This window comes from Apteryx rowi, unplaced genomic scaffold, assembly GCF_003343035.1.
Source record: "Apteryx rowi isolate R43461 unplaced genomic scaffold, aptRow1 scaffold_39, whole genome shotgun sequence".
NCBI classification, from domain to species: domain Eukaryota; kingdom Metazoa; phylum Chordata; class Aves; order Apterygiformes; family Apterygidae; genus Apteryx; species Apteryx rowi.
The window spans coordinates 3,929,783-3,948,650 of record NW_020450418.1 but is presented as its reverse complement, the minus strand read 5'-3'; the positions used below and the strand labels follow the sequence as shown (position 1 = coordinate 3,948,650).

Sequence of the window (18,868 nt, the reverse complement as noted above, 5' to 3'; positions counted from 1 at the left end):
GGCGGCGAGCGGCTTGGGCGGCTGCGGCTGCGGGAGGACGAGCGGGACCGGGCGCCTCGTGGGCACCGGGCCGCGGCCCCTGAGGGTCTCCCGGAGCGCCGGCTTCGCTCGCCAAGCCCGCGGGCTCTGCTCAGCCCTTGGTCCTAGCAGGTGTCTTCCCCAGAAGCGTTTCCGACCCTTTTCTCCCTTTTTCAGCACCGGGCCTCGTGCCGCGGTTGGATACCACGCGTCCTGCTGCGGATGTTTGCCTGAGCCCGGCCAGAGCCTYGGCCTTCGGCCTTCGGAGGTCGCTGAGCGGTGCGGGCGCGAGCGGCAGGGCTGCTGGGCACACTGGGCCCGCTGGGCGCACYGGGCGATACTCGGCGCTCAGGAGCCTGCTAGCGTTGCGTTATTGCGTAAACGGCGCTCCTTGCTTATGAAGAACTTGTGACTAGGCGAGGAGGTGCTGATGAAATAGCTGAGACGCTTGGGCCAAAGGCTTTCGATTCGGAGATCCCTAAAGAAGCAGGCTTTTATGCAGGGRCTGGTTAATGGGAAGCAATTCCTTGAATTTCTAAGCTTTAGAAACCTCCACTAGGGTTCCAGGTCAAACAACTCTCCTCCCACGTGAAGTAGWTTATTTGCGTCCCTGTCATCTGTAATAACTTTCAGGTTTGTTGTTTAATTTCAGTAGAACRTGACAGTGTTCAGATCCCAGAAGCACGATCTTTGTGAGAATGGGTTTCTGAGTAGAAGCCACATTATTGCTCCACTGAGGGTGGCTTCAGCGTGAGCTCACCCTTTTATTAGACGTCAGAGAAGCCACACCGGCACATCCCCTTGAGGCTTAAGTCCACAGGAATTCAGGTTCTGCTTGTTAAAATTTAGCATGGCTTGAGAATGAGTAAGGTTCRCCTTGATCAGCACAGAGACTGGTAATCCCAGGTACACGTGGTTTCGTTTGCTTTCATTATCTTGTAGTCGTTAACCCTCTGTAACTACAGCATACGCTCATCTTGCCCGTGCATCAATTATTTCATATGTAAGAATACTTAGCTTTGGCCTGCTTTATCCTGGAGATATATGCTATGTTTATGTTTAGGTATTCACAACACCGTTCAATTATCTCCTTTTTTTCAAGTGCCTGAAGTAGTCAACACAGAATATGTTGTATAATGTCTCGAGATACTGAAAAACATTGGAGATCTATGGCACTTTTTATTAAAACTGTGACATTTATGCAGAACAGCAGGACCTTTGCTTGCAGTGGTCTCCTCTGAAAGGTGTGTATGTGCTAAACATTTTTGAGCTGAATTTTTGTGTGTGTTACTAGGATGGAAAACTRAGTCTGCCTACAGTGTAGAACAGCAAAATATATTTTAGAATAATGTGCTACTGAAGAAACAACATAGCTGCATGAGGGCTTTTTAACTGTATTGKTTTTAATATCACAAGTTATAGGTGCTGTTGAGGTAGGACCGTTTAGGATTAAGATGAGTATAACAAATGCTGTTTTTCCTTTCTTTTGTCTTTGTCAAACTTTAAACTCTTTGGGCTGAAATTTTCCAAGTCAGAGATCTCTCCTGGACTGATGAAGGAAAAAACATGCACCGTATCAGTCACTTCTGGAAAAATTCCAAATGCATTAGTGCAGAAAGGTGACTTTGGATAGGGATGTACTCTTCGCTGTTCCCGTGATGATCTGCCCAGATTGGTTGTTAGAAGCCTTTGAAAAATAGCAGCAGTTAGCACTTGYGCATCAAGGACTTGCGTCCTGGAGTTAATGTCCCAAAAGGTGCCACTCAYACCGAGCATGGTCACCCTTGGGCTAGTCAGAACTCTCCCTGCAACTACGGCTCTCGGCTGCCATGTCCTTGGTTTGGCRCCAGACCGAACAAATCCGGCTCCCGTTTGCTTTGCCCGACTCCCCTGAACCTGCTCTCTCCTGGCAGAGCGCGGAGAGTCAAGTTGCCCAACTCCGAGCCAGCTGTACGCTGCGTGTGTTACGGGACAAAAAGCCTTCAAGGAGGTACGGAGCTGGGAAGCCAGGAGGAAGGCCTGGGACGGCTGTCAGATGAGGGGAATAGCTTTTGGAGAAGCTGGTGACTGGGAATGCAGAGGGGTAGAGCACAGTTAGAAAGCTGGGGTGAGAGGGGGCCGGTGCCTTGCAGAGCCCACTTGTGGGAGCCAGGAGGCTTGGGCAAGCTSAAAGACATCGGGCAAAAGCGGTTGTAGTTGTTAGGTGGGTGGGTGGGGATGGGCAGAAGAATCGGTGCCGGCTAAACCATGTTCTCATTCAGATCCTAGGAGAAAACCCCATATTTCTGTGTCTCAGCAATCCTCTGCAGAGGGTGAGCGTTTGTCAACCCCCCTGCTGAAGATGTCCCGATCCTCTCTAGCTCTGCCTTAGGCAGGGGATGATCACCCAGTGCCAGCTCAGCTGGCAGCAGTGTGGGGACGGGGTGGTGGCAGTGGAAGATTTAAACCTTCCAGCTCTTCTGGTGACCTCTACTGGCATCAGTATGGGGGAATTCCTGTTTTTTTTGGTTTTTTTTTAAAGTCTGTTTTTGAAAAGGATCCAAGTCTTAGCATTTCACACAAAACCTTATGAAATTTTCCTGTTCCTTGTGATACATTGAGTTCAGCTCTCAAAAGTAAAGACAGTAAAAACCCAGATGCATATTGTGCCGAATAGTGTATTTTTTCCTGGTATTTGACCACGCTAAACTTTATGAAATTCATGATTTTTGACAATGATTTTATGGTGGTATTAGGAGCTGTGACGAGAATTTTGAACTTTGAGGTTTGCCATTTTGTCTAGCAGATAAATAGGCGGCTGTAGAAGTAAGAGGGGAGCTAGGGAAGTTCAGCACAGAGTAGATGAGCTTGTTTTTAAGAGATCAAAACATTGTGTTTCGGATCACTCTTCAAAATTAATGTCTAGGCATGAGTCTTCTAATTTAGTAACTTCTGTCTGTTGACACCTCACTCAAAATTAGCATCAGTGTTTGGAAATTGTTTAGCAATGACCTGTTTGGGTCCCCAAATATAAACCAATCTGTAATTTCTGGGGTTATGTGTTTCACTGGCCCCCGAGAGCCAGTTAGGGAACTGTCATCACTTGTGCATTACTTGAAAACTTTCAACTTAGTTTATATTCTCAGGGATCCCCTTGCAACAGAAGGAGCTATCTGTTTGCTTTAAAATAAAACATCCCTCTTTTCACTTGGAGAAAAGAAAGGAGAAGAAAGAAATACTGATGGTGGTTTTAATATGTTGCCCCCAAAAATCATTGCAACCTGGCTAGAGGCCAGCTTTGATCACAAGGGATCCCAGAGTGCTGTGTAAACTTGAATTGTTAGCGTGAATTGTGCCTGAGGTCCATCCACTTCAGCTGCTGCTGGAGCAGAGTGGTCTGCAATAGCTTGTAGCAACGCTTTGCAGCAGTTAAAGCAGGAAGGAGAAACTTTGTGTGTGTGATTTGCTTTTGTTTTGTTTTTTTCTGCTTTTTCACCTCCTTCTCCAGGGGAATTCTGCATGTTAGGTGGAGCCTAGATGTCTTACCTACATTTTTCTGCTCTAATTTTTCTTTTTTTGGCTCTGTACCCATTGACATAATTGCTATTGTTACACCGGCTGTAGTGGGAAAAAAAATTAATCTTGGAGCCTGTCAATGCAGCTCGTAGAGGTTGGTTCTGAATGACGCAGGCTATTTCTCATGGCGCAGTTTGCCAGTGCAGCAGAGCTGCTGCAACTGCTGCTGCTGCAAGGTGGGGTCTCGCTCCCCGCTTGCGCCCCTCTGCCCCCTCCCGCGTGCCGGTACTGGTAACTGCTTGTGCTGAGCCAAGCGGGCAGAAAGCTAACCCTACCAAAACGTGAGCGGTTTTCCGCACATTTAGCTCCCTGCATCAGCTCACTACAGGGTCAGGTGAACAAGTGCAAGTGCAGATAAAAGGGAAGAAGAACACGTTCACGAAAGGGTGCTGGAGATTTGGGCCACCCTTTTGGCTTCAGCTAGCCCTTAGGTTGGCATAGTGTGTCAAGTGATCTTATTTCCTGACATCCTGGGATTTCTTTTCTGGGTTTAATCCTTCCTTCACCCTACTGCTATTTAAAGGTGTTTCAAGTCACTTTTCCTTCCAGGAGTTATCTTGCATCTCTTTCTGATGTAGGTTTGCCTGCTTTAGGGGCTTTTCCTTTTTGAACTGCTGTAAGGTGGGAGAAAAAAAGAAGGGAAATGAATGGAGGGAAGTAAAATTTGAAAGAAAGTAGAGTTTTCATAGCCTTTGTCCTGTTTTGTTAAGATTCGTGCAATATTTTCAGTCAAGGAGGTTAAGTTTTGCCTTTTTTGTTTAGATGAAGACCCAGGAATGTATAAGGAAATGGTATTTTCATCTGTTCTTCAGAATCAGATCTCAGCATAGAATCAAAGGCTGCTGTGCTCTTAGAAGTGTTTTATTTCAGATGGAAAAGAAAATAAAGCTGCAGTGCTTACAAAAGTTCAGATGCATTCCTGAAAATCTTTCGGGGTTATATGGGTTTGCCGCCTCAACTCTTGCTATGAGTTTGATTTAAAATGACCTCCTAAATCTGTTAATAGTCTTGCAAGGCAACTCATTTTGCTTGGCCTTAGGTGGAAACCACGCAAACCCACTGAGTTCTGCAGAAATTCTTCTAGGAGCCAGAACTGCTCAGATACAGTAAAGGTTGCATAAATCTAAAATTGTGGTTTGTAACACACCTCCTCTTTTTTTTTTTTTTATTAGTTTAAAACAGCTTAATCCGACTCTTTTCGGAGAAGAGAAGCTATTGTATTACCCTGTTTTCATCTGCATGATTAGCATTACCTTGAACATACCAGTGTCCTCCCAGAACTCGGACTTTTTCAGTCGGAGCACAGCAAGTATCAGAGGCAGAGCTGAGAGAATCAGGGGCTCTGCTGGGAGATGGGCTCTGGCATATGCTTACCATTGTATTACATTCAGATGCATATGACCATTTCTCCTCTCGAATTGCAAGATTGAAAAAACAGTTCTTTATATGGCTGATTTTGTTCCAAAATAATTAAAATATAATATTTTGAAATTACATCGTTATATACTGGGTAGGGTCAAAATTAGGTAAATTGTGCTGTTAAATAGTGGACTTTGTTCAGGGGAGCTTGTACTGGGTGAAGAAATCTTGTGTGTGTTTTGGTTTGACTGCCTTGACAGATTTCAGGATGACAGGCTCTGCATCAAGGCAATAACGTGCACGTAAGGGTACACATTTATCATAACTACTAATTGCAAGTCAGTTGTTTTTATACTGCCATCTAAGCCTCAACCACAGCTGGAGACCTGTTTTATTTGGCACTGTAGAGGAACATGATAAAGGATATTTTGTTCCTTCAAAGCTTGTCATGTAAATAGCAACGACAAAGGATGGCACATGTAGCAGAGAAGGGACAGTGTTTCTCTTACCTGTTCAGCAGGTCAGCGCTGGGGCTGGGGTTAGAACTGAGGTCCCTTAAGGAGGTGTTGGACTAGGAATTGATTTGACCAATTTTGGGCCTTACTGCTATGCTACCTCCTCTGTGGAGGCAACTCTACAGCTTTATGGAATGGTTTTATAGAAGGATACAAGGTCTCACCTATATTGCCCTGTTGCAAGATGAAGATGTTGTGATAAGGATACTGTCTACAAATAATTAAACGGGAAGAAAGTATCTTTTAAATAGTAGGGTTTTATCTGCATGTGTTTGAAAAGGTCACAACTTTATTGTCCATATTTAAAATAATTTGACTGAACACAGCTGCCACTCAATTTCCTTGGCTAATGTTCGGTTTTATAACCTGCATTCTTCCCCGTATTGTAAAGAGGTGTTCATCATCTTTTTTGTGTATGAAAGACAAAACACACAGAACAAGCAGAAATATTTTATCTTTGCTGAGGTCACAGTGCCACTGACTATATTGAAAGCTGTGCTGAATACTTAAACAAAAGGGAAGAGTAGGGTTTTTTTATTGATTTTGTTGTAGTCAACTTAGCTTTTTTTAGTATAGAATAAAATGAAATCAAGAAAGTAGTGTATTTATTGACTGGTTACCTGCTATCTCTGATCAGAATGCTATAATTTAATTAATTCTTCCTTTAATTTTTTTTAACTTCATCTAGGTTATTCTGAGTAATTCCGAGAATACCCTTCAACATGCCTGAAAATCCTGCAGCAGGTATGTAGTCTAAAAGTGATTGCTTTTGCTGAGCAGTGAGAAATGGAACGCTGTTCCTAACATGTACTACTTTGGGGTGCAGATAAACAGCAGGTGCTGCAGATCCTTGATCGTCTGCAAGCAAAACTCCGTGAAAAGAGAGATGCTCCGCATAATGAAAACCTGACTGTTTTGCGTAACACACTCAGGAGCCCTTTGTTTAACCAGATTCTGACTCTCCAGCAATCCATCAAGCAACTGAAGGAACAAGTGAGTGTAAAATAACAATTGTTGGTGTGATGATAACTATATTTAACTTGGAACTTAAAACAGGGTATGTAGGTGGGTGTTAATGAAGACACTGTAGGCTGTAACTTGGTGTGATTGAATGTTGTCTTTTTTTTGGTCAAGTTGGTATCTGCGCAGTCCCTATTGAAATGAGAAGAGGTATTGCAACATACTGTAGTCATGGGGGCAGCGTGCTTTGAAAGGTATGCAGAAGAGGCAGGAGTTGAGAACCACATCAATCTTGAGACAGGCATCTGCAACAGGCATCAACTCCAGTAGCTGGAGTTCTGAACACAGTGGGAACTGGGACCCTTTGTTCTTCCCAGAAGCTAAATGCTGTTTATCAACTGACTGGCAGCATCTTGCCTCTTTAAAAGACAGCATCGCTTGGTTCCTGCTGACTTGTACAAGCATGGTTAACCTGCTTTGGGAAATAAAATCTAGAAAACCACCCTTGAAGTTTTGCCAAGCACTGATGTAGACATATCCAAGCTAGCTGTAAATGAGTTAGCTCCAGCAGCAGAAGGGACTTGTGTGGATTGGTTTATAATGCCATCTGGCACTTGGATCTTGTGGACACAGGGATCGATGACACATCTGTATGAACAGTTCTCATCACGCAATTAGCTGTCAGGAATGCAAACGTAAAATCAGGGACTAGCGTGGCATACTATAAGCAGCAGCGATGTCTGCCTGTGCTGTTATTACACCTGCCCAGCTGCAAATATAGTGGGGCAGATCTCCGGGGAATGAGGCCACCTTGCCATCATTTCCAAATGTATTGCATGTGTTCCTGCGTGGGTGGCATGACAGCGGCTGCGCCGTTCATTCTCCCTTCTTCCCTTGTTCACATTGTTGCTGTATCTGTTCCTGCTCCTTCCTTCCAAAACTTGGATGCGTCTTGCTCTAAGCTATTAAAAAAAAAAAAAAACAACTATGAAAATGCAAATAAATCTAAGATGATGTTTTGTAGCCATGGCATAATGGATTTCATGTTCAGAATGTTCATAACGAGCAAATTTTATTAAATTTTTTTTAAGCGTGTTCCCCCCACCATGAGCAGTTTCATTCAGGACAAAATTCTTCAGTTTACTGTGTCACACTGGGAGTGTTTTTACACTCCTTTGCTATCTGCCAGTACTAGAAATTGAACTGCGAGTTCTAGCAATAGTAGCGTGTTCCGTGGTACTTTAGTACTAAAGTGCTTTGGTACTTTAGTTTGTACTTTAGTCTCTCTCTGGGGAAGCCATAATACAGACCAGGCCTTTGGCTCCTGAGTGCCTAAGTCACTCATGAAAATCACGGTTCCTGTGCCCAAATTGTCTAGGTTTGCCTGATGATTGCACCAGTGCCTCTTTAATATTTGATGTTTGTGTAATTTCTGGAATAGGAGGGTGAAAAGAGGGGAATGGGCACAGAGAAGGAAGAAGAGTGATACAAATGGAGAAAATGAGTGGAATAGAAACACAGCTGAAATCTTTGGGAAACTCTTCCTTCTGAAAACCAGTTTAAACCTGGTGTGATAGCTTGGTTATAGCTTATACATAAATGTTGCCTGATTTATGTAGGTGAGCATATTTCTGTGAATATGCATATATAAACATGTACATGCTTTCTTCTTTGGTGGCCTTCACAAAAGGTCCTATATGTGGAAATCTGTCCTTATGTTTTTAATAGTTTTACTACATCTTTGTTCATTTTCAACAGCTTAATTATATGCCTCCAGACCACTCAGTAGATTTTGACTTTACTAAGAGAGGGCTACTAGTGTTTGCTGACAAATCGGTTGCTAATGGGAGCTTGTGTACACCTTGTAATTTGCCTGAACCCAGAGCATCTACTTTCATTCCAAACCTAGGAGTTAATGAATTTGACACAATCATCCAACAGATGGCAAAGGTAAGGCTCTCAAGTTCAGCGCACAAAACTTATTTTCCTCTAATGTCAGACTTTTCCATGTGTGCCTTAGAAGAGTGTGTTTGGCAATGTACTCCAGTTGTGCATCTGAGAGTGTGGTGCCTCCTAACCAGTAAGAGTTTAGAGCTGCTGAGGATAACTTTTCCCTGTGACAGATACCATCAAAAACAGAAAGTTTTTTCTTTGCCCTTTTTTTTTTCTTTCTTTCTTTTTTTTTTTTTTAACTCTCTATCAAACACACCAATGTAGAAAAGAAATTTCAGTTTCCAGAAGACATTTTTGGCATTTGGTGACACTTAATTGAAAATGGACGTTTTCTGCAGAAACTTGTTTGGATGGAAAAAGGCTTTTTAATCAAGTACATTTTGAATTGGAAACGTACCAGCTTTGTTGATATATGAACAGTGCAAACGATTACAAGAACCAGCATTTAATATTTTATTCAGCTCTTCATTTAATTTGTCTTAACTTCGCCAGACAGATGTTGATTTCGTTAACGTGATGTAGCATGTACCAGATGCTTATGGAGAGTTATACAGGTGCAGACATTCACCCATGTGGGATTGGCATTTATACCATGAATGTATTGTTCTGTGTTACTTTGAACCATTAATTTAATTGGTTAGTCGTGYCTTTCTATATTAAGTAACTGTTGCTAATTGACTACCTTAATGTAGCTGTAATATTTTGAGCATAACTCTTCTCATTAGTGTGTCATTAACTAATCCAATAAAAGATTTAGCGGTAAAGACTGCACATTATTTTGGATCAAACAGCTGTGATATAAGTGCTTTCTCTAAGTAATACTTCCCAGTAAACAACCCCAGAAATTTTGTATTAGAACTGAAAAGGTAGCTGGAAAAGCAAACGTTTTTAGCATCAAGTGTGAAATGGTAGGGAGGGGAAGGAAATTAATTTCTTTATTTAAAAGCTGCAGTCTTTTGAACATGAACCTAAAAAAGGTTAAAAGCAAAAGGAGCCAAAGACAAGTAATTTAGTTTAGCTGTTCAGTATTTCCAGAAATCCCAAATATATTGCTCTAGACAGCACTTCGTTCATAGTTTTCATCCAGTTTGGAATTCATCTCATAATGTGAATGAAGTGTGAAAGTAGCTCTTAAATTCCCTGAGGTTTCAGAAACTCAGAGTACTTGCATATCCAATACTCTGTTATATTAAAAATAATAAATGGAGAAGCTTTTATAGAAATAACATATTCAGTATTTTGCCTTTGTTTAGTCTTAGGAGGAGAATGATTCTCGTGGTGTTCATAAATTTTAAACCAGCTCACTCTATTGCATTAAAAATTAGTAAATCTTTTTTCTTTTTTACTAGGGCAGACAAATAGAATCAATAAAGATAGAAAAGCCTTCTGTTGGAGGTCTTGGATTTAGTGTGGTTGCCCATAAAAACCACAGCTTGGGAGAGGTTGGTATCTTTGTCAAGGAAGTCCAGCCAGGAGGCATAGCTGACAGGTGAGATTTTTACAGTTGTATCTTAAAGTTGCAGTGTTTCTCTGAGGACATAAACCATGATTTTCATATTGAAAACCTCATCAGAATAACGTCTTTGTCTGGGTTATCAGGTGGGATATTTTGTGGGAGGTAGCTTGAGTTCTGGCTATTCGACTAAATGAACTCATGTTTCAGGGACCAGATTTTCAGATGAGTTTTAAATATCCTAGCTATTCATAAATGAATTTCCAGGAATCGTCTAGGAGAATCTTGAGTACTGATTATAAAACAAAGAAAACTCACAAAAGAATACACGGAAAATAAAATTAGCTTCTATTTGAATTGTTATCCATTGTATTCCTGGAAGATTTTTTTTTCCCCCTTGTTTCTTTATTTGTGTGCATATGACAGTGCTTTTATTTATAGTTGGTTTTACTGTTTTTCCTGTGTAAATTCAGATCCAGTCCTTCTGACAGATCCCTGCACAGATGTCCTCATAGAATCAAGGCTTCAGGCAGTTTTCCCCCGTATTGTCTGTGGGTTTTTGCCCAACAACAAAAGACAGAGCAATCCTTTAAAAGTAAAATGTGATTGTAAAACCACAAGAGTTGGCATGAGACAAATACAGTGCTTGGAATTATGTTTAAAGAAAATGTGTCTAGATTTCAAGTCACTGGTGTCACTTTTTAAATAACACATGTCAGGAAGTGCCAACACAGGATGACAAAAAGAGTGGGGAGAGGTTGGAATGATAATGGCTATGGGCCCACAGAGAACGCACCATAGAGCACTTAAAGAAAAGCATATTAGGCTCTTTCAAAGTGGAGACAGATGGACTGATCCGGATGTCAAAGGAGGGTGAATATCTCACGTTAGGATTTGATGACCTGCTGCTTGCTTTCTTTGATGAGGGAATCTAAAATATGGTTAGTGCCTGAAAAAAGAGATTTCAGGGAAAGATCTTAAATATTGCCTGATAAAAATGAAGTTTAAAATGTGTTAGTTAAGATGTGCAGTTATATTGTTTGGGGTTTTTATAAATTTCCCCAGCGTGCTTCCAGTTTTCCTTCTGAGACAAGATCTCCTGGAGACTTTTTTGGATTCCTACAGAGCTTTGAAGGCAGTGTCTGTCTAAGTAACAGTTTGGTCTCGTGCTCAGAATGAATATTTAACAAAGCAGATGAATGATCGTTTCTGTCTTGTCACAAGTCTAAATTCATTGCTGGGGTGAATTAACCGCGAGATTTATACTATTACAGTGTACTATTTATACTATGGCCATAATGTAAGCTGAGCTGTCTGTTGCCTGAAGAAAGTTTGATGTCTGAAGTTTGATACTGTAAATTCTGTTTGAGTACAATATATATATCTTTAGGTTAAATAATGATGCAAAACAATATCGTAGCCTGAGCTTTGGGTATTTGGAGATAGTGTCACACATTGTGGCCAGTAATGAAGAATAGTTCCTTGTTCCTTATATAACTGCAAAAATTGAATTTTCTGCCCTGTAACTCAACATAATCAAGAAAGAATGAGGGAATTCCATTGAATTTTGAATGGAAGCAAAGGAAGACATCTAGCAAACTAGTATACCATGGCAATGTTGCAACAAAATTTGATTTGGTTGGTCTGTTCAGGACAATGTGGATGGCATGTAATTTTTCTGTTGGTGAAGACAGCCTAATAAGCAGATTTTGCTTTATATAAATGATTTAACCTTGCATAACTGTGTATTTTGYATATTCATATTTAGATTACACTAGCCTGTTATGAAGTTACTATGCTGCATTTTAAAATTTCTTTTAATGTTTTGTTAAGGGATCAAAGACTAAAGGAAAATGACCACATACTGGCCATTAATTGCACCCCATTGGATCAGAACGTTTCCCATCAGCACGCTATTGCACTCCTCCAGCAATCCACAGGATCTTTACATCTGGTTGTTGCTAGGGAGCCAGTTCAAGGAAACAGCAGAACTTCGGCTGTCTTACCGAGTGATATAAATCCACCTGAGACTGTGAGTTGTTGTAATACTGTCAAAATCAGATTTTGAACTATGATGGACTTTTTAGTAGTTGTAACTGTTTGTGTTAGCTAGTTTTACATATATTTTTTTATTTTTTGATCAGGTTTTATATGCAATGGCATTTGATTGAGACTGATCATGCAGTAATTAGAATGTTTCCATTGCAAAGCTGCATGAAGGTGTTATAAAATAGATCCTGGGTCTTTATGGGCTAGCAGAAGCTTTAGTAGATCAACATATTTTTAGCAGCAGGATCTGCGATTTACGAGTATACCCAGCTGAAACCTTCTTGTGCTCAGCAATTAAAGATGTTGCTCTGATTACATCTTAAAAGAGGGTAAACATAGCCTATCTTGAGCACTGCTTGAAATATCCCAACCCATTAAAACTTGAATTGCCCAAAACAGAAAGCTTTGTCTTTGTTTAAAAAAAAAATCTGTTAAGGGAAGCTCTGCGTTCCTATATATATATATATATATATATATGTATAATTTTTTTTTTAATCTGTAAATTTCATTGATTGTGAACCCTTTAATTTTCTTGAACAGGGAGAGGTTGTCACTTGGAGGTGTAATAAGCTAGGGCTGAACTTGCATCTGTGTTCAAACTGTATGGTCCAGGTGGCTTCCCTGAATTTGGTTGAACTGCACACCTAAATCCAGGGTTTGCGATATTGCAATCTTAATTTATTATGCAAGTAGGTTTCAATGAAAATCTGGTTAAGAGTACTGCTTTTCCTTATCCTCAGTAATTATTTCCCTCATGATTATTACAGAGCTAGTGAAATCTGAAGGTTTTAGTGGATAATCAATATTGTTTATTGCACTGAAAATTTTAAAGAATTAAACTTTAACTGCTTTTTCATTGAAAGATCTGCACTGAACAGACTAACAAAATAAAATACAAATATATATCTCTACAGGGGGTCTTTAAACTTCTTTTACGATTTTTAACTGGCTTTGGCAACGATTTTCAGTATGCTAATAAATCCTTTATTCACAGAAGACTTAAATCTGCCTACTTTGCTCCATTTTGGTTTCTATGAGATATTAATCTGACAGAAACACTGGCTGCGTTTGGGTTGCTTAACAGCTTTGTTATTTTGAGGTTGTCTTGTAGAACACAAGGTCATGGTACAGGGTAGCTTGGAAACATGCTTCCAATTCAGTATAGCAAAACTTTATATTGTGCTGTTAATTCAGCGTGTACTAGTGTTTAGAGTATGGAGGGTGTTTAGAGGATGAGTGAAATAACAGAAATAAGAAGCTGGGCAACAGTAAATGAAAACTAGGCCAATGCGAGCCTCTTTCCTCTGTTTTTTTTYCCCCTGTTTGCAGTATTCCTGATTTATGAGAAGCTAAAAGGATAGTTTTCATTTTGGCAAGAAAATCTTAAAATTGCTTTTTCTTAGTGTCCTGTTATGAAAGTAAAGGACAAAATGTATGTTTAAAAACAGATGAGAAATCCCATTGAGTTTTTATTAGGAAATGAAGCTGACTGACCAAAATCCAGTATATCTCCAATATGTGGGGCAGAGAGAGAGAGAGAGAGAGAAGATTGTTTTGATTAGTTCTCATGTTTGCCACTACATGTGAAAGTGAGAAACATTAAAGATCAATTGAAATTAAAATCTCCTGCTTTTTATTAATTGCAGATTCATTGGGGCCACATTGAAGACGTTGAGCTGATTAACGACGGTTCGGGATTAGGCTTTGGAATTGTAGGAGGAAAGTCGAGTGGTGTGGTTGTAAGAACTATTGTTCCTGGGGGATTGGCAGATCGGGTAATTTGTTATATTATGTCACTTCTTGTTTGATTGTAAAGTATAATTAACTGCTTTTGACAGTCTTAAAATAAACTAATATACTTAAACAAAAGGAAGCTGATAGCATCGAAGTCTGAATGCCAACGTGTACATTATAAATAAATATGTTAAAGGTATGACTGAGGAAAAAGTCAGTACCTGATGTGCATTAAGTTGTTTCTCAGACATGTTTTGGCTTTTCTAACATTGTAGAACATCCAGAAATTTTGAAATGTTGTCCAAGTTGTTCTAATACTTTCAATACTTTCAACCTTTGGTCAGTCTGGGGGGACAAATACTCATAATGGATTCGCATATTCTCTGTAAAACTTGATACGTTTGGCAACATCTGTAAGGACAAACTCTGGAAACAATTCTCAGGGAAGAGAATCTGTGCCATTGAAGTAATTGCGTTGCAAGATTCAGCGCACAGGTTAAAGATGTCCTATCTTTATACAGGTTTTTGGTTTTAAAGGGATTTGGGCCTGCGTCTTGCAGTCTGAGCGGTTCAAGGAGGCACTTGGGATCAATGCAAAGCCTTTTGTAGTCAGTGGTATCTTCTAAAGTTGCACAGGTACAGTTTGCAGCCTTGGTTTGCTGATCTTCAAAGACCCAGTGCTGCCGGTTGGCACATCTCAGGTGTAGAGCACATGAATAGCAAATGGAATTTGGATTTTTAATGTGAGTTTGGTCACGACATGTGGTATTTGGGGTCTGGAACCCTCGGTATGCAAACAGGATCTGGTAACAGGCAGAAAGAGGCAGCCTAAGATACCTTTTTAGTATGGAACGGAAATGAAAACTGGAGATTCAAGAGCTTTATTGGAAAACATTAGCTTTTGCTTGACTGCCTCTCTCTGAACCTGTCATGTATAAATAAGTGTCTCTTAATTATTGTGTAACACCTGTTTTGCTGTAAGGAATAAAGTGTTCTGGCTACAAATGGTGCGTGTAAGTTAAGAACTTGCACATCATTCTCAGCTGAGTGAGAGATCATTAAAAACATGAAATAATGAGCATGTGCATGTGTGTGTGTGTGTGTGTGTATGTGTGTGTGTGTGTATATATATATATATGGAAAAAATGGTTTGTGTGTGTGGAGTCTTGTTACCTTCAGTGGAATTACTCTCTTGAGTAGCAGCTAGTCATGTGAGAAAAGACTTGCAAGGCTAATACACAAGTATTAGGAAATTCCCTAAAGAGTCTGAAATCAAAATGCTGTGCTGCTTATTCTGACCCCTATTCTATGAGGATTATTGTATGAAACAGCAGTAGCTAACAAACTATGAAATTATAAAACATTGTTCGTCTTTGTTTGTTTGAAACTGAGAAACATAACCATAACATACTGAGAAACATAACCACTTGATTAGGAATAGTACTATTCAACCTGTTTTTCTTGCTTGATTTTTAAAAGGTTGATGTACCAGTGTTAACTACTGTAAAAAAAAAAAAAAAAAAAAAAAAAAAAAGTGCCTAATTGTGCAAACACTTCCTTGAATTATTTATGTTGCAGTGCTGATTAAGTATATGGTATTCTCATGCATCGGCTGACCTGGCCATGAAAATGCCTGTACACAGCTTCAATTTTGTAAAGTGAAAGAGCTGTTTTATGTACAGACTGGAAACATTTTTTTGCAATTTTATTTGTTTGAAGGATGGGCGGCTCCGGACAGGAGATCACATCTTACAGATCGGCGGGACCAATGTTCAAGGAATGACCAGTGAACAAGTTGCCCAAGTGCTGAGAAACTGTGGGAACTCTGTTAGGATGATAGTTGCAAGAGACCCGAAGTGTGAAATTACAGAAACTCCACCAACTCCTGTGAGCTGGCCAGTTAGTACATTACCCTCCTTTCAAAATGGCAATGTAAGTATTTGATGCTTGTTTATGACATTTTTAAGTATGTTTGTGGCTTATGATCAGAAAGGAGGAGGAGAACRGAGTGTTCATGAGACCTAAAGTGCTTCTCCTCGGTTGAGTTTCCAGTATCATATATATGTTTTTAAGTGGTCATTATTTTAGCCCGGCCTTCTATAATTTTTTCCTTTCTCCAGTGTGCTATAAATACCTATAATCCTGGGGTCAGAATGACCAGCCTTACAGAATTTATTTCAAAGTGAGTGATTTAATTACCAAGACCATAAACATTATCAATAAATGGCACTCTTAGTTCTCCTTCATAGCTCATTACATTTTGCTAATCAATCACTTGTAAGTGGATTTAAAACTTGAATGTGAATTTCCCTAGTCTAAAATCTAGTGCTGTGGCCAGAGCAGAATTATTCAGCACAATCATCTTTTTATGAAACATAAGTGTAATGTTTTCATAGTCTACGCTACTGTCTGTGATAGGAAATATATCTAAAAATTTTGAAACTTGTTTTAGCAAATCTTATCATGGTCATATCAAAGTCTCTTGTTTTTGAAGTCATTCTTTTCAGTTTTGAGTAATTAAAATCAACAAATGCTACACTAAGTGTACAGTAGGTCTTGAAACATAAACAAAGCTGTGCTTGTGCACCATCTGCTACTACTGTGCTGCTTAGATTTAGGTGTAGAATCCGAGTAGCCTTTTCTTTCTTGTCTAGTTTCGTGAATATAACTAACGAGTGAAGAGCTGGTTTTTTTTAAAGCACCAGTTCTCAAGGTGAGACAAGCAGTCATATTGTTTCATGTTTGCCTTCTTGCTTGTTGGGCCCAGTCTCTGCAACGGCAGCCATTAGCTTTGGGAAGGAGAAAAGCTGTACATCTCTCTGGAGAGGCTGCTGTAAGTGAAGCCAAGAGACAGTGAAGTATTGTGGGTCCTTCACAAGCCGCTCTTCTCAGAAGAGAGATTTCTGTAGTAGGTAACTTGAGTGGCAGAGAGATGGAGAAGGGGTAAGCCACATACTTTAAAGTGAGAGTCTTAAAAGTGGGCCCATCTTACCTAATACTCTGGGGGGGGGGGGGGAAGGAAGCATTCCTAGAAAATCAACATAGTTATGAAGCACTTTTTTTTTTTTCTGGCTGTATCATATTTCCCAAGGCCTGTATTTGGAAAAAATAACACGATTCTGATTGCTGTCTCCTGTACAAAATATTATTTTTCTCTCTTCCCCGCTTCAAAGGCGTATCTGATTTGTTTAGCAGTTTGTGTCATTGATCAACCCAGAGCCTTATAGATGCTGCAGCCTTTCTAAAATGTTCTTTCTGGGTGTCTCTTCAGTGTCCTCCTTATTCGTGCTATGCAATCTGAAAAAAATTATTCTTTGTATAACTGCGTCAATTTCTTTCTGAGCATCACCTCTTGCTTTCTAAACTGATGGAGCCTGCGCATCTACATTTGAAGAAATCCCTCTTTCCGCTGTGATGGTTTGCTGAAATCAAGAGTGGTGGCTAATCTGAATGTATTTATTAATTTACTTATGATTTTCTTGCTCCACCTTTCAGTTTGTGTCTGATTCACAACAGAGCTTTCTTCAATAATCTAATATTTCCCTCTGATTTCTGAGCACTTTCACTGATTGTAAGCTTTGGAGTAGCAAAGGCTTTTCTTTTCTGTTTTTTTCCTCCTCTTAGGATCGTTTTACAAATCATAAATGCATTTTTAATTTTTGGTCAGTTTTCTGTCTGTGTGTACACACAAGAAAACAGACGTACTATTTGTACTCTGCAAGATACTGCCTGCAATATTAGCAGCCCACTTGTCCTGACTGTATTTAGGATTCTGTACTGTGATCTTTCCAGCCTCCACTTACAATATCTTTGCATTCTGCCAGTAACATTCCTCAGGGAGTATTTCTGCAGAGCTAGAGCAGTGGCGGTGAAGAACTTCCAATTGCCAGAATAGCAGGACTCTTGAGACTGTAGTTCCATTTCAGATGTCACTAAAGGCTTGGCTGCTGTTTTGATTCCCTCTCCTAAAGATAAGTGACAGAGCACAAAAACTATCTTCATCCCCATCAGCGTCTCACGGAGCAAGAGAGTTGAAAAGCACTTAAGCATCTGACTCGCGAGGGCGGTGTGATAACAAAGGAGATAGCTGTCTACTGGTTTCTCTTTCAGCTAAAGGTGAAATGGGCACAACCACAGTTTTGCCTTGCTTTTAATATAGGTTCCTCCATAGCTAACATTTGGCTGGCATTTGATTTAATTTTTCTTTTGGTCACTCTCTTCTCAAGAAACCTTTTCCTTTTTCCAGCTCCATGTTAATGTTGTTAGCAGTGTTACTAGCCCTCCTGACTTCTTCACCTTCAACAGACCTTACTCTGGTCATGTGCTTGTTTGTCTCGTTGGTATATGCAGATAGATTATTGAAAATGAGCAATTTCATATATTTTAATTTATCCCTTGATATCCCACGGTGTGGGGATATGTGTGCTTGCTCATTTTTCTCTTCTGTATCAGCAGTGTCTTTGGGGTGGCCTCATCCTGAACTCATCCTGTATGTATTCTGTCTCGTACTTCTGATTTTTACTTGTCAGACTAGAATAGTTGCACAGTGGGACATAATGAAGCCAACTTCTGGAGGACTTTTTTTCTGTACACTTCTCCAGAGTAAGATCAGTAACAAACTTAGCTAGTGGCTTTTAGGTTTTGTTAGTAATTGGAATAAGCAGGAGGTTCAGAGATCAGAGAACAGGTCATGGGAAAAAAAAGGCACATAACAAGTATTGTTTTTTATGAGAAGTCTTCTCATCAGTTCAAGAATAAAGTGTTTACAGTATAATACTCTCTCTTTTTCCTATTAGGCCTTAAAAATAACTTTCATTGAATGCAAACTAATGCATCTTTGGCTTCATGTTGCCTTTGACATTCCAGTGGCTTCCATGCTCTTTGCAAGTTTGGTGGAGTTCAAATCAGAATAGGACTGTATCAAACCTCTTAAGCTCATGTGCATAAAATTGACCTTAAGGTATAGTTTTGAGTTCGGTGTCTTGCATAAGGACAAAAAATACACTTAAGCTTCTGCATGGTCTCCCATATGCATTTAGGTAGACAACTACTTCCGTAGTAGAGATGTGCCTACTACCTTTATGAGTGATTTCTTTCATCTCAGGGAATAAAACCTATTTCAGTTACAGGATCATTTTCCTGCTATCCCTAGGTTTCTTAGTAGATGATGACAATGAGAGATAAGCATCTCTTTTTCTGACAGGAATGTGTGATATGATGATGCCATGTATTTATAACAATTTTTTGCTTCTTAACTGCCCAATAGAAGCAG

The 18,868-nt window shown here is 39.9% G+C and overlaps 1 protein-coding gene across 9 annotated transcripts in view; it reads left to right on the top strand.

The window, feature by feature from the left end:
* PATJ (PATJ, crumbs cell polarity complex component) overlaps window positions 1-18,868 on the top strand; it is a 160,577-nt gene that overhangs the window by 3,132 nt on the left and 138,577 nt on the right. For 7 of the 9 annotated variants that reach the window (XM_026074452.1, XM_026074451.1, XM_026074455.1 and 4 more), the window contains 7 exons: window positions 6,136-6,191; window positions 6,274-6,440; window positions 8,166-8,357; window positions 9,710-9,849; window positions 11,647-11,845; window positions 13,509-13,637; window positions 15,316-15,528. In XM_026074452.1, the coding sequence (XP_025930237.1) occupies window positions 6,170-6,191; window positions 6,274-6,440; window positions 8,166-8,357; window positions 9,710-9,849; window positions 11,647-11,845; window positions 13,509-13,637; window positions 15,316-15,528 (1,062 nt within the window). In that variant the 5' untranslated portion in view covers window positions 6,136-6,169. Of the gene's footprint in view, window positions 1-6,135; window positions 6,192-6,273; window positions 6,441-8,165; window positions 8,358-9,709; window positions 9,850-11,646; window positions 11,846-13,508; window positions 13,638-15,315; window positions 15,529-18,868 lie in introns of those variants that run through there. The other 2 variants (XM_026074457.1, XM_026074458.1) reach the window with 2 other exon arrangements.